The sequence below is a fragment of the Callithrix jacchus genome, chromosome 2, assembly GCF_049354715.1.
Source record: "Callithrix jacchus isolate 240 chromosome 2, calJac240_pri, whole genome shotgun sequence".
In the NCBI taxonomy this organism is placed as follows: Eukaryota; Metazoa; Chordata; class Mammalia; order Primates; family Cebidae; genus Callithrix; species Callithrix jacchus.
The window spans coordinates 166,161,302-166,177,400 of NC_133503.1; the positions used below are offsets into that span (position 1 = coordinate 166,161,302).

General features: G+C 39.8%; 1 protein-coding gene across 11 annotated transcripts in view; it reads left to right on the forward strand.

Annotated features, from left to right (window-relative positions):
* Nucleotides 1-16,099, forward strand: part of DAB2 (DAB adaptor protein 2) — a 96,400-nt gene that overhangs the window by 62,843 nt on the left and 17,458 nt on the right. For 6 of the 11 annotated variants that reach the window (XM_078365546.1, XM_035291639.3, XM_078365547.1 and 3 more), the window contains 6 exons: nucleotides 9,960-10,152; nucleotides 10,988-11,127; nucleotides 11,912-12,010; nucleotides 14,027-14,158; nucleotides 14,776-14,856; nucleotides 15,906-15,932. In XM_078365546.1, coding sequence (XP_078221672.1) covers nucleotides 10,062-10,152; nucleotides 10,988-11,127; nucleotides 11,912-12,010; nucleotides 14,027-14,158; nucleotides 14,776-14,856; nucleotides 15,906-15,932 — 570 coding nt within the window. In that variant the 5' untranslated portion in view covers nucleotides 9,960-10,061. Of the gene's footprint in view, nucleotides 1-6,091; nucleotides 6,179-9,959; nucleotides 10,153-10,987; nucleotides 11,128-11,911; nucleotides 12,011-14,026; nucleotides 14,159-14,775; nucleotides 14,857-15,905; nucleotides 15,933-16,099 lie in introns of all 11 variants that reach the window. The other 5 variants (XM_078365545.1, XM_078365544.1, XM_008992132.5 and 2 more) reach the window with 1 other exon arrangement.

Below are 16,099 nucleotides of genomic sequence, written 5' to 3' on the forward strand. Positions count from 1 at the left end.
AGGCACTCTGGTGACTAGGCAAGTGTGGCTGTCTCTGGTCCTGCAGTAGTGTCTCGGGTATGGGCAGTGCTGCGTCATGTCCCTACAGGCCCTCTGGTCACACGGCTCTTTGTGTGTGATAATGCATGCCACCCACCAGCCACTGTACTGAGGCATGCCCACACTGCCCAGGTCTGCTTGGCTGGGTCAGATTGGACACCTAATGCTTGTGCTAGGTATTTAGTTAAGACTGTCCACCTTCGCGTTACAGGGATTCTTCCCTTGGGTCCTCCCCGCTGTGTTAGACCACTTCAACCCATTGGCCATTTCCCAGAAGTGTCTCCACTTACTTTACTTGTTCACCAGGTTCCAGACAACTTTGAGCTCTAAAGCCTGAAGTATGTGGGAAAGAGTAGCCTTTGCCAAACTCCTCCAACCCTTTAATAAAGCTATATTGTCCTTTTTCCCAGAATAATGGTTTCATAATAACTTTTCCTCAAAAGTAATGGAAATCACTCATGGCTTCTTATATAGGTGACTTCATATTTCTCTAAGTAGAAAGGGAAGCAGCTAGTGAGGTGGTTCGAGATGGCATTTAATATCACAACTCTGGGCTCAAGGATGTAGTCATTACCTTCCCAATCTCTCTTCTCTACGTCGTTTCTCAAGGACAAGTACAAAAGGGAGAACAGCATATAAGGAAAGACATACCATATAAGGAAAGAATTATGCAGGGGCATAGGTGCCTAGCAACCTCCAAATACAGAGCTCTGAAGAAGCTGTGTTACAGCATGCTGTGCACTAGACCATAATTCCCCATTGTCTTTTCCTTGTCAAGTTGTGCCCACAACATTGCCCTACCCAGCTTGCTTGAGATATACTAAGCTCACGTACCAAATGGTCCTTAATGTAAAAGCAGACCATAGCCCAAATGATTCAGTGCCAGCAATGTAAGGCAATAACAGAAATGTGATTTTTAACCTCTGTACTTTCCCTGAAGTTTCAATGTCACTTCCTTCCCTTTGCAGAAGTGAGTGAAAGGAGAAAGTTGGATCCTTGTTCTGTTTAGTCTAAGCCAGAGGAGGTTATACTTGAGAACTGGGGTGGAATATGTTTCTTCTCCCACATTAAAGTTGAAATGGGACATTAAAACTGAAATGGGTATACTCTCCAATGTCAGTTAATTCAACCTGAAGCCTCATATGTCCATATTCACGAAAATTCCACATGATCAAAAGACAAAGGACACTGCCCTCTTTCTTAGAACCTGAATAAATGTAAAGAGGGATTCTAGAATCAATCCCCTCTGCATGTCTGTGTTCATACAAGCATATCAACTTACATCCAGCTTTGCTGAGAGGCCAGAACATGTTCTCACTGTGAAGACTACGCTTTCTATTTTTTCCAACTCTAGTGCAGTTAAGTGTTCAAACTAATAGCCCTTGTGCTGAAACAATGAAACAAAAATACAATTGCGGAATTGATCATAACCTTAACACTTCAGTTCAACTTGTGAATACTTTCAGGCACTTGCAGTGAATTGAGCGGCACTGCTCAATCTAAAAGCCGGTCATGGTGTCTCATGCCTATAATCCCAGCACTTTTGGGAGGCCGAGGGGGCTGGATCGCCTGAGGCCAGAAGTTCGAGACCAGCCTGGCCAACATGGTGAGAACCTGTCTCTACTAAAAATGCAAAAATTAGCCAGATGTGGTGGCGGGTGCCTGTAGTACCAGCTACTCAGGAGGCTGAGACAGGAGAATTACTTGAACCCGGGAGATGGAGTTTGCAGTGAGCTGAGATCATGCCACTGCACTCCACCCTGGGCAACAGAGCAAGACTCTGTCTCAAAAAAAAAAAAAAAAAAAAAAAAGGATGGGCCCTTATTTGGATGCACAAAGCTTCTTTAAACTTTAAACTCTCCTAAACATTCTTTATGGTAATGACTGTTTCTTATGCTCTAATAGGTATTCCTAATAAAAAGTTACTTTAAAAACAAAACGGGTAGAGGTGGGCACAAAATTAGGATGGGTTATAATGACTCCAGAATATTTTAAGTTGCCAATCCAAGAACTTAGACCTCCTATCATGCTTAAAAAAAAAAAAAAAAAAAAAAAAAAAAATAGAAAAAATCAGAACTTAAAGGACAAGCACTGAATAGTAGAGAATGTACTGAAATTTTCGTGTATTGATCTGCAAGTCTCAGACCGAGGCAAAGCAGCCAAATAAATATTATTGAGACAGTTTGACCAAGAAACTCCTGCTACCTAGGCAAAAAAGAATCTAGTGATAGTGTATAATTGGACCACGTAAAATCCTTCCTGTTTTGGTTCAGAAAACATCTCTTAAATACCATGTTCAAATTACTCTGCTAAGCTATGTTCTGGTTCTTTTACTTAGTATATCTACTAAATGGAAGACATTCTTGGTTCAGTCCCTATCTAATGGGCTTTGTAGATCTTGTTTTTAAAAAACAGTTTTTTAAAACAGACACACGTAATCTCTAGGAATAAGGCATTGGAGTCTCCTGCTGGATCTTTTGGGGTGCCAGCTTTGTCTCCTCCAGCTATTTCTAATTAGGCAAGTCAAACTTTCTTGCCCTCAGTTTTCTAATCATTATAATGCAATGATGTGGCCAAATTATTCCCTAGTTTTCTTCCAACCCAAGTCTAACCCACTCGGTATTTCTTTAAGCAGACAAAGCGTTGTTCAAGTAGACCATTGGACCTCACGTAGGTGAGTACACTGGAATGTTCTAGGTATCTTTAAAATATATTGATACCTGGGTCTCTATGCCCATATCTAATTTATCAGGGTATGGCATGAACATCAGTGTTCTAAGAGCTCCACAGTAAAATTTCCCCAGATGATGTAAAGCATATCTTCTAAACTGTCCATGATAATGATGTAGGCATGAATTTTGACTCAGGATTTATTGGGTAACCTCTCTGGGTAACCTAGAGTTGATTTTGTTCCCAGAGACTGTGTCCATCAGAACCTAACTATTATAGGCTCAGAAGGCAGAGCTGGGCAGGAGGTGACTCTTACATTGGCAGGCCCTCTCACTTTTCCACCTGGTCTTTACTAATTGAAGTACTAGGCTGGGTGCAGTGGCTCACATCTGTAATCCCAACATTTTGGGAGGCTGAGGTGGGTGGATCACCTAAAGTCAGGAGTTCAAGACCAGCCTGGCCAACATGATGATACCCTGTCTCTACTAAAATCACAAAAAATTAACCAGGCGTGGTGGCTGATGCCTGTAATCCCAGATATTTGGGAGGCTGAGGCAGGAGAATCACTTGAACCTGGGAGGCAGAGGTTGCAGTGAGCCCAGATCACGCCATTGCACTCCAATCTGGGCAACAAGAGCAAACCTCTTGTCTCTAAATAAACAAACAAACAAACAAGTACTATACCACTCCACGTTTCTACTTATTAGTCATTTAAGTATAGGTTCTTATTGTTCTAAAAGTGTTTAAACACTGTGGAAAAGCAGTGTTGGCAAGAACACAACTATGCAGCACATAGCTTCTGTGACCTAGCTTTGGTTTAATCGTAGCTACTGATATGGTTTGGTTTCGTCTCCACCCAAATCTCATCTTGAATTGTGGCTCCCATAATTCCCCTGTATTGTGAGAAGGACTCGGTGGGAGGTAATCGAATCATGGGGGTGTTTCCCCCATACTGTTTCTCATGGTAGTAAGTCTTATGACATCTGATGGTTTTATAAGGGGTTTCCCTTTCCGATTGGTTCTCATTTTTCTCTTGTCTGCCATCGCGTAAGACTGTCTTTCACCTTCCACCATGATTGTGAGGCCTCCCCAGCTATGTGGAACTGTGAGTCCATTAAACCTCTTTTCCTTTATAAATTATCCAGTCTCAGGTTTAACAGTAGCATGAGAACAGACTAATGCAGCTACCATTTGTTAAGCACTTTTTAAGCCAGATGCAGATGTCTCTATGTAAGTTCTTATTGATTTTTTTCCATAACAGTTCAGCAAACTATATTCTTATTTTACAGATGAAAAAAAATGAACATTAGATAAACTGCCTCAAGCCACAGAACAAGAAAATGATGAATCCTGGGTGGGTGGGACTCCCAAGCCTGAGCTATTCTCTGCTATATTATCTCACCTCTACTCAAAATTAACTGTATGAGAGAATCTTAACTTTAACCCAATTTGGTTCCAAAGACTGAAGAAAGCATCTTGGTTTAAGGTTTAATAAGCCCTCTAAGTCCTGCCATATCATTTTCAAAGGTTAAAGGCAATGCTACCTCCTCACTGTAAATGCATAACTTGTGTATAGCTCATTGACTCGAGCATGTTCTGTCAGCATTTACAAGAAAATCTAAGGACTCCTTTTCAGTGTGCAGTACATAGTCTCATTCCTCAGTGAAATAGGCTGTAAAAATCTTACTGTCTGCTCAGTTTGGTCTTTGCAGAGTAGAAGAGCCTTCCTAAAAGCATAAGAATCCAAACAAGCAGGTAAACGGGGAAGGATTTGCATAAAGTATCAGAAACAACCCAACTTTGCTACAGCATGGCTGAGAGTGACCCCTCTCCTTAAAGGGCTACTTTGAAGATAGTGGTGAAGGCTGTTTGCTGCCCTCTTGGACCCCGAGGTCTGTCTCAAGAGGTTAATATTTCACATGTCGTCCTGGTTCCACACTTCAGCTGAGGCAGGCAGAAAGTTCAAAGAAACAAGGAAGCACATTCTCTGTTCAGTACGAAGTACTGAACATTCTAAGCAAAGATGTTTATGTTGCTTTCTTCTTGAGTCTCCTTAATTCGCTTCCCTGTATCTATTCTATGTGGCTTCTTCTGAAAAATTAACTGGTATGTTAAAGTCAATGGGATGATGACTTTTAAAAAGTAGCTTATAAAATATAGGTTAAAATCAGTAGGATTCAAGAACACAGACTATGCTCACTTTGAACCCTGTGGCTTATAAGGGATTGATTTTGTGTTGCTGTGTCTATTCATTATTCATAAAATAGAGACATACTCAGCCAGGTGTGGTGGCTCACACCTATAATCCCAACAATTTGGGAGGCCGAGGTGGGTGGATCACCTGAGGCCAGGAGTTCAAGACCAGCATGGCCAACACGATGAAACCTATCTCTACTAAAAATACAAAAAATTAGCTGGGCATGGTGGCAGGCACCTGTAATCCCAGCTACTCGGATGGGAGCCTGAGGCAGGAGAACGGCTTGAACCTGGGAGGCAGAGGTTGCAGTGAGCCAGGATCGTGCCATTGCACTCCAGCCTGGGCAACAAGAGTGAAACTCTATCTAAAAAAAAAAAAATAGGGACACATTCTGTTTCACAGGGCTTTTGTGATAAGTGTTCTTAGTGGTTGGCATACTAGGTGTTTGTCCCAGTCCCCTTAATGTTAAAAATAAATTCCCTACCATCTGTGATATGGGGCTATCACTAAGTCCTTAACTCAAGTTATTCCTTTTACCAGCATTTTGAGACCAACAAAGCACTTTTCCTGCCTGCTCTGTATAATTAGGGTAAGAAGGTAGGTTTGGGGGTCACAGGAAAGAATGGTTGACACTTGTATTATGACATTGCTTCAAAACCCTGGAATCCTTAAGTAGTACCATTGCTGATGCCAACACATTCCTACTGGTACAAAGGGTAAGGGTATATAAGAAAGGTGTCGGCCAACTTTACCCCTACAAAGCCTAGACATCATTGTCCACCGTGCTGGCAATTCAAGGATTCAAAATACTAGGCATTTTTTATGAATCACTTTAAGGACTAAGCAATAGCTGATTTTTATTATTGCAAAGCCCATAGTCATTCTAAGATGACTCATGCACTCTTCAATAATACATTTCTAAGAGCCTTCTCAGAAACCAGGAGAGATGTTGCAAGCTCCAGAATCTCTCATAGTCATCTGACACTAGTACCATGGAAGGGGGATATCTCTGCATTCTTTCAGGGAGATTTGTATAAAGTCCAAAATCCAAGTTAGAGATCTTCCCTCAAATGGAAGCTAATGTTATTCATATTGCAGAGTTTCCTTTACAGCTTTCTGTTATATCTGAGCTCTTAAAAAGGAGTTCGGACTATACGATAACTTTAGATCCTCCTTTGTTTTCAGATGTGTCATCTTACTTCTCTTCTCAATCTTCTGATGAAGGAAACAGCCTGTCTCTGAGAATCAGGATAACAGATGAGCTACTTTTAGGTGGGGAACTGTGTTTGCGAGCCTTTTTATATGTTTTTGAGCTTTACTGTGTAATCCTTGCCTGGTGACAACACCCCTTGGGTGTATTTCCTGACTAATTTTGCCCTGCTTGAACAGAAGGGCCGTGAGACTACACCCAACAAGGGAGAACATTGTATGCTTCCTTCTTGTGCTACACTCACTTGCTTCCCTTTATAAGAAACTTTTTACCATCCTAGAGCTTTAAAACAGACTCCATTCCTTAACATAAGCTAGGCGCTTTCTTTAACAGAGCCCCAGTCTGGGAAGGTAATCAAAGGAATTAACTAGGGATCTTTTCTTGAAAATGTATCTATCTCTACTTCCTGAAATGATCAGAAGGCAGACTCTGCCCATAGGCTCCAAGACTATAAACCCCTTTACAAAAGAAATGTTTAAGACTTATTGTAAGATTTTAACAAAAGCATACATCCAGTTATGCATATACCCTTTTAAAAGGGTCCTCAGATCCCTTTTGCAGGCCTGACCCCTTTTTAAAATTCAATCCCTTAAAAACTCTGCTAAAAGTTTTATGTTTGCAAGTGATAATAGTTGAATGTAATACATTTGAATATTGAATACTAAGTTTAAGCCGACTGTTCTCTACAGAGGGATCTAAGTCTATAAGCGAGCCTTCCTTTATCTGCCACATGTTAAATGATAACTTGGCTGTTTGACAAGTCTGTGATGGGGACTTGCTCTTTAAACCGTGGGAGGAAGGTGAATTATCACTCTGGTGTATGCATAACTGGATGTACGCTTTTGTTAAAATCTTGCAATAAGTCTTGAACATTTCTTTTGTAAACAGGTTTATAGTCTTGGAGCCTATGTGCGGAGTCTACCTTCTTATAATTTCAGGAAGTAGCGATAGGTGCATTTTCAGTTGTACGGCCTACAATGGAGGTTTACCCTTGCCAATTGCAACTCAAATACACATCCATTTTCTTTTGGGAATTTATACTACAGACACTTTCCTCCTTATTTTCTTCTTCCCTGTCCTTTGGAACTGCTCATTCCCAAATAGTGAAAGGATATGGTCGAAAGAAATCAAATACCTTTAAAACAATTCCAATGCTATGAAAAGCTGTATTTAAATATCTGAAGAGAGAAATTTTTGTTAGCAAGGTAACACCACTCACCTCAGAACCCTTCCATTTGGTGGCGTCTGCCAGCACTAGATTTGATACCGGGTCTTGAGCTATGTCTTGTATTACTTTTATGACTAAACCCACATGCCACTGTTCCCTCCCCACAAACCCCCTCAAAGTGCTTTTTGGCATTTCTCAAATTCTTTCAAAATAGACTCATGTTAGAATACAAATTGCCAAATTTAATTAGCTAAGTCTTTTCATGTCCGAAATAATACCCTGTAGTAAAGTATGACATCAAAGATGGGCAACAAACTCTTAAGCCCAGGTCGCTTTTTCAGCCAGTGATTCTTACTGGGTTAGAATCAACACATACATTGATGAACTCAACATAATACTGCTCTAAGCAAGGCAGACCTGAAGGTATAGGCACACACATACTTCAGTTGCCTCCCATGAAGAAAACAGAATGTATTCTGTTTGGAATGCATTGTTGCAGTTCCTGTTCTTGGCCTAGGAAGTGAAAAGTAGACATCAAAGTGTATAAATATAGCCTTGAAACCCAAAATAATATGGCTCTAAAAAACATCTAAGGATTAGCATTCGGATGAAACACTTGAATCTGCCACATTTAGGGTATCCTTAAAGGATAGTTTTTTGATCTGGAAAATCAAAACAGATTAGCCTTACCATAGTGTCAGTTGGAGTTCAGTCCACACCAGTTATTTTAAAAGATGTTCATGTTAAGCATTGATTCCCATTTAAGTACTAACCAGGTCTGACCCTGCTTAGCTTCCAAAATCAGGCTTGTTCATGGCCACAGATATAAAGTATTGTATGGCCACAGATATTAAGTGTTAATTAGGTATAAAGTTGTTAGCTAGAAAACTGAGACAGTAAGAAGAGAAGCAAGTTATCACTGGGTAAATAAACTACAGGAAGCAGCTACCACCTCTAGGGCGGAGGGGACAAACGTAAGGCATTAGAACCATCCGAGTTTATAAAGCTTGGAGGAGAAGGTCTCATGGTGCTGCTCCTGAGGCCTCTGAGAAGGGAGTGCTGCTCAGCTAGGACTGGAGTCTCTACGCTCTGAGGATCTGGGACCTTTTGGCCTGGAGAGAGTACACCAGAGGACTGATGCCGTTGTCTCTGAGAGAGGCACGATGAAGCTCGTTCTGCAAGTATCTTTAAAGAATAGTGTAAATAGTGAAATAAAACTGGATTCAGGGGCTGTTTTAGGAAGAAACGCCTGCTGCTGGAGTGATGGAGCTCTACTAGAGTCACACCCCTAGGATCCCCAAGCTGTAAGGAAGTCCTGAGTTAAGTATGGCTTTGAGTCTTTTACTGTGTAAGACTTTCAGCTGTAAACAGACTGTCTCCTGGCTGTCAACCAGCCAGGCATCTTTGAGCAAAATTAACTACTAAATCTCCAAGTGAAGCCATTTAGATAACATTACTCATACACAGATTACATGAATGTAAGTATTTAAAGACTGTTCAGATTATAAAGACTGTTTTAAAACTCACAGTGGAAGAAATTAAGTACTGACCCCTAAGAAAACATGTAAAGCAAGCTAAGTGCAATTTAAATTGAGCAAAAACCTGAGACTTACTTTTTATTTAGATGCTCTTTAAGTATCTAACAAATGACAGATATTCCCATGTGGTGGGCTTGGTCCTTCAATTAAAATGTTCACTTAAATGGGTGCTATAGGCACGGAATGAAGAGGACTTTTGGTGGGGGCGGGGTTACAGGGGGTTAGCCTGCCAGCCCATAGGTTGTCTTAATAGGATTACAAACAATGAATGGCTTTTCTTTGCCTTTGGTCATCAGTCAACGTAGAATGTTAATCCACTTGCTCTAGCTCTCTCTGCAGCTATGTAGAAACATTGACTCCTGGAAAGTGAAGGAACCTTTTGGAAAGTTACCTTACTTCTGTGTGGTTACAATGATTGTGTTTTCCTGTTTTTCCTACTGTGATACATCGAGGGTAGGGGAGAGGTTGTGAGAGCACATGACAGACTGTTTGGAGGATGGCATTGCTGAATAACAACATAAAAACATATTAGATGAATTGCATAATCGGCACCCCATCAATCCACTATTTCCCTGGCACAAATAAGTGTTAATGTCAAAAATGGACATCTTTTATAGTGCTTAAATAGCCCTGGAGATCATATGCAGAAGCCTAATACTTAAAACAAATTTAACAATGTGAATAAGATAAATTCATAGCTCTACTCTTGTCACTGCCTTTACAGTTAAGCAATTTTGTGAAGAACTGAAATTTATAATGCCCGATCTCAAATGGCATTTGCAATCTTACCAGGCTCAGCATTCAATTTCTTTCTGTTTTGCTATGAAACCTAGCAAGCTTTTAATTCCTATCTTTTCTTGGCATAAAAATCTACTTAGCTAGATAATCATTAAATGTTACCAGATATCAAGTCCTTAAAGAAAAACCTAATAAGCACACATTTTCCATTTTGGAAACTACAAAGGAAGTGGTCCTACCCACTCCCCTGCTTTCAGCCTTCAGTCTAATATGGCAGGAGAAAGAACAAAATGAGTCTAAAGAACTACAAAAGAAAGTCACTAGGTGCAAGCCTATTCTGGCATCAAGTCTGGGTCTGCTGTGTTCCGATCTCACTGTGCCTCTAAACTCTGCCTACAGGTGCCTGTGGGAGGTTATGTTTATTTGAGACTTCTCCATTGGGGATCGCCTGGTGTCACCAAGTGTCCACTGGTACTGGGTTTTGCTGCCTGCCTTCTTGCCATGTCTAACGAAGTGGAAACAAGTGCAACCAATGGTCAGCCCGACCAACAGGCCGCACCAAAAGCACCCTCAAAGAAGGAAAAAAAGAAAGGTATGGAAAAATCCTTTTGAAGCCAAGGAAGGAAGCTAGAGGTGGTTAACCCTGGAGAAATGTGAGATTCAGAATAAAGTAAGGGCTGGCTCTTTTCATAGCTTAGTCTCAAGTTGTCCTAATAGGAAAGTTCTGTACCTTGGCAAAAGAGATTGGTTCATCCCACGTCTCTGGAAATCTGCTATTACACCCACTTAGGTCCAGCTGGTCAATATTCATAGCATCTTGTTCAGTTAATAATGCAATCATTAATTATTATATAATTACTATATCATTATCTTTCAGTAATTCATTTACCATTTGGTTTTACTGAGCTCATTGGGAATGGAACTACACAGACCTTTTAAAAGGAGCAAAAGATGTTATAAAGATGGGATAATTACCTTACTAGTTCTCAAGAGAACTTACCCATAATTCCTTTCTGCTTTTTGATAGTCAAAAATGTTGGTAAATTGTTTGGCAGCTTATTTTTCTTACATTAAAAATATGTGTATTATCATCTTTACATTATTTTAAAGCCTTAAAAAAAGCTATGATGAACAATGTCCCTAACTCCCACCTCCGATGTGTCTGTAAGTTTCCCATAATTCTGTCAATTTGGTACTTCTAAGAGTTTCTTTTCTCCTCACACCAACTCCATACACAGTTTATTGTGGGACATGATTTTGCTCAAAGGAAGTAAGCATAAGACAGGATAGAATATTACATATGTGATCAGTTGTAGTATAATCAGGATTTATATTACTTAAATTTTGGAGATTCTGGAGCATATTTGGTCATAATTAGAACTGGCATTCAAGTGTAAACTTCATCCTGTATTCCTTTCTTTTCTCAGGCCCTGAAAAGACAGATGAGTATCTCTTAGCGAGGTTCAAAGGTGACGGCGTGAAATATAAAGCCAAGCTGATAGGCATTGATGATGTGCCAGATGCAAGAGGGGATAAAATGAGCCAAGACTCTATGATGAAACTAAAGGTAAAAGGGAAATGAATGCTTTGTCTGTGTATTAAGCAAAAGTCCAAAAGAGGGAATTACATTAGAAGCTCTTGTTGACCTATGTTCAATTACTTGAGACACCTTTTTAATCACATTATCCATCTGTATCGCCCCATTTTCTCAGAAGCTGTGAGGGTTTGCATATTTGGAGGGCTGTCCTAGAGACCTCATTTTATCAAGCAGAACAGGACTCTAGATGCCTTTTCCTTCTGGCAAACTCTACATTAGGACAAACTGAGCCTATTCTTATTCCTATAAAAGCTGTGTGCAAATGTGTGCATTGTTTGTTTTACTGTATGTGGAGAGCAAGGAATACCCTGTTTTAGACCTGGGAATTGTTCTGATCAAATTCAGGATTCTACTTTGACACTGGTGTTTCTTAGTGTTAGCCTTTCTCTTTTTTTAAATTTAAAAATTTAGTACCATGGCACTATGTAAAACTGACTAAATAAATAATACTTATTCAATAGTTCAAAGCCTAGAAGAAGCATCTCTAAAGATCTTCTAGTTGAACTTTACCAACGACTATTCCGAGGCCAAGAGAATTACAGTGACTTGTCTGAGTTTGCATAGCTAACTAAGGGATGCCCTGGTTCCACATCTTCCATGCCATCCTGCTGTCCCTGATGAAAATTGCCGAATCCTTTCAGAGATGGCAAACCAAGTTGAAAACAAAGCTGACTGACTTTGAAAGTTTAATATTAAAAAGCATTGTAGGGTGTTTTTTAAAATTTGATTTCTCTTGTTTTTCCAACCTCATCAGGGAATGGCGGCAGCTGGTCGGTCTCAGGGACAACATAAACAAAGGATCTGGGTCAACATTTCCCTTTCTGGGATAAAAATAATTGATGAGAAAACTGGGGTAAGAATTCACATTTGCTGATCTGACCACTGAGCTTGAATTTCGGCTCCCCTTCTTTCTCTAAGTTCTGTAGGGAACAAATATAGCATATATTACATCTCCAGAAGTAACAGGCAGAAAACAGAATAGGAGGTAAGGAGTCAAGATACTTTATTTTGAATTTATGTCTTATAATAAATAATATGTTTATTATATTTATAATATAGATAACTACATTTTTTGAAAATTATTTATATAATAGAAATATATATTTTGTATCTATAAAATTTTTTTACTTTATAGAAATATACATTATATATATATAATTTTTTTACTTTATAAAAATATACATTTATATTATATAAATAATTTTCTAAAAATATATATATACATATATTTGGATGTCAGGTATACAGAACTAGATTCATTTTAACCCCTGGTTTGTGACACTTTTACATATTGCTTACATGTGAACTTACCAGCTGAGCTAAAACCTCACCCATAACACATATACCTGTTTCTCATTTCTTTTTTCCCTGCCTCCTCACCCCACAGATGTAATCTTGTTTATTTTTTGTTGGTTCCTGTTGTTCTATCACTTATGAACTGTCTTATTTATTTTACTTTATTTTTAAGCCTTATCAGAAAGCTATTTATCTATCATACATCAAGTCTTCTGGGATATTTTTTCTGTCCTTAATGTAACATAAGACTCACGTATTTTAAAATGTTGTGTGTGGCTCAGTTTCATTGCTATCAGATTCTCTCTTGCATCACAATACTGTGGAGAGACCTCCCGTTACTATTCATCCTTTTAGAATGCCTACTATCTACTATGCAAACCTAGGGCCCCGGCACCCTAGTGGACCCCAATCAGCTGCTGGTGCTGAGGTCCTCAGGCATACTCTCTTCATCATTCTCCTTTATCTCTCAACTTTTATTTTCCCAAGCCCATCAAAGAAAGATGGCATGTTTCTCTCACCCTTTCTCCCTCCACAAACGTTCTAAGATACTCAATAAAAACTTTTCGGTGGCCTTAGGCATTCAGGACCAAAAGCTGAGACACAGTCTGCCACCTACAAATATCCCTAAAGAGTTGAACCTTGTTACCTGCTTGAAAGGACCAAGAGAAAGGAGGGAAAGATAGAAGAAAAGACAGTACTAAATCAATAAAGTCCCCATTCCTTATAATTCCTGGTTATTGACATAGGCTCTCTAGGTGAGGCTGAGAAATACTTGATGACGGTATTTGGTGTCCTCCAGAATAAACTGGGACTGTTATTCCATTAACACATAGGATGATTCCTTGGCCACTCTGAGCCATTGTCAAACAATCCCTGTGAACACTCCTATTTTAATTATGCTGTTCATTTAAGTTTGTCTTTGAGTTGGGAAAGTAGACCTATTTTGGCTTAAGGGCTAAATGTCTCCTCTTCACTTGATCTTCTAATCCTCAGTCCTTCCTTGCTATGTGGCATCATGTCTTTAAAGTAAAGAGAGTAAAGTCTTTTTTTTTTTTTTCTTTTTGAGACAGAGTCTTGCTCTTCTGCCCAGGCTGTAGTGCAGTGGCACAATCTTGGCTCACTGCAACCTCCACCTCCCGGTTCAAGTAATTCTTCTCCCTCAGCCTCCTGAGTAGCTGGGATTACAGATGCATGCCACCACACCCAGCTAATTTTTGTGTTTTTAGTAGAGACAGGGTTTCACCATGTTGGTCACGCTGGTCTCGAACACCTGACCTTGTGATCCACCCACCTCGGCCTCCCAAAGTGCTGAGATTGAGCCACTGCGCCCGGCCTAGTATCAATATTTTAAGAAGGAACGTTCTTCCCACTTTTGTTTTCTAGTCTTCCTTTCTTTTGGAGGCCTTTCTAGCAAGACTAATACTCTAGCTTTCAACCAGAATCTAAAAATCTTTCTTGAAATGGTTTAACCTTTTCATATATACCTCCATATATGTGTCTGAGGCTTAGGTGTGCTAGCCTGCACATACATTATAGTTTTCTTAATAAACTACTCTTTGTGTTTCTTTTTAAGGTAATAGAGCATGAACATCCAGTAAATAAGATTTCTTTCATTGCCCGTGATGTGACAGACAACCGGGCATTTGGTTATGTGTGTGGAGGAGAAGGCCAGCATCAGTTTTTTGCCATAAAAACTGGGCAGCAGGTGAGCTCTAAGTCTTGGCATAGACATGGGGACTTGTTCTCTGTTTGGCATTGGAGTGTCTGTCACTCAACTCGAAAATTTACTAGAAACAATTGGATATAGGAAGGCTAAATAATGATTCAGAGAATGACTATTTTTACTGGAATGACTATTGGATAGTCATTCCAATAAAACAGTTGGATAGAAACAATTGGATATTGGAAGGCTGAATACTGATTCAGAGAATGACTATATTTATGAATCTTTTAAAAATGTCATTGATAGCCATGGACTGCTGTTGGCACAGGATTGTGAGAATGGACCTTCTTATAAAGTCAATGCCGATTACAGAACAATGGTGAATTATTCTCAGACACTGTAAAGGGACTTCAGATATGGTTGTGATGCCTCTTATTTTGTCTAAGTACTTATTAACCCTGCTGTCCTTTATGTACCTAAGGGTGGGGATTGGGTCAGTGGTAATCTCCTATAAGCCAGGGGAGGGTAGTAAGGAGTTTTAAAATTAAAAAACAAACAAACAAACAAAAAAACTCCCAGTATGAATTATAACTGATGGGAGACAAAGGAAATAAAATGCTAGGATTAAAATACTGATGACCATCTTTCTCTTGCTGCAGGCTGAACCGTTAGTTGTTGATCTTAAAGACCTTTTTCAAGTTATCTATAATGTAAAGAAAAAGGAAGAAGAAAAGAAAAAGGCAAGTACTACCTTATTAAAGCTCTAGTAAATTTAAAACTGACCAGGTGCAGTGGCTCACACCTGTAATCGTAGCACTTTGGGAGGCAATGGTGGGCAGATCACCTGAGGTCAGGAGTTCAAGACCAGCCTGACCAATGTAGCGAAACCCCATCGCTACTAAAGCTACAAAAATTAGCCAGACATGGTTGAGGATCGCCTGTAATCCCAGCTGGTCAGGAGTCTGAGGCAAGGAGAATCATTTGAACCCAGGAGATCGAGGTTGCAGTTAGCTGAGATGATACCAGTGCACTCTAACCTGGGCGACAGAGTGAGACTCTGTCTCAAAAAAAAAAAAAACCAAAAACTTAAAACTGTATTCAGGACTATGTTTAATATTATGTATAAATATGGTTGTCTGAGTATTTGGCTTTTGTTTGTATTGTCTATTCTTCCCAGTAGGGCAATGGATAGATTTTATGGTTAGGCAGTTCTGATTTCTAGTCCCTGGCTTCTATTTTTTTCTCCCTACAAGATTCATATTAATTCTAGAAAATATACAGGATACGCCAGGCACGGTGGCCCACGCCTATAATCCCAGCACTTTGGGAGGCCGAGGAGGGTGGATCACGAGGTCAAGAGTTCAAGACCATCTTGGTCAACATGGTGAAACCCTGCCTCTACTAAAAATACAAAAATTAGCTGGGCATGGTGGCACATGCCTGTAGTCCCAGCTACTCGGGAGGCTGAGGCAGGAGAATTGCTTGAACCCAGGAGGCAGAGGTTGCAGTGAGCCAGGATTGCGCCATTGCACTCCAGCCTGGTTAACAAGAGTGAAACTCTGTCTCAAAAAAAAAAGAAAATATACAGGATAAGTGAGTTCCGAGTTTAAATCCAATAACTCTACTCAAATCTAATATTGATATGAAAAAAAGAGAGGAACGGAGGGCAGAAATAATACACAAGACTCATCCTTGCCTTATGCCTGTGAATCACAGGTATACTTATTCTTGTATTTAACTACCTTTCACTAGGAATACTAAATCACTGAATATGTGTTTTTCTTTTTAGATGGAGGAAGCCAACAAAACAGTTGAGGTAAAACTGCATCTTTACTTCCCGTGAATTGTGTGTGATGCTTATAAACCCTTGTTTGTCACCTGCCCAGCCACTCTCACCACCTTGCTTATTACTGTGTTTATGACCTCTCTGTTCATGAAAGATGTTTAGTTAATAGAGGAATGCCAAAGTAACTACTGCTTAGC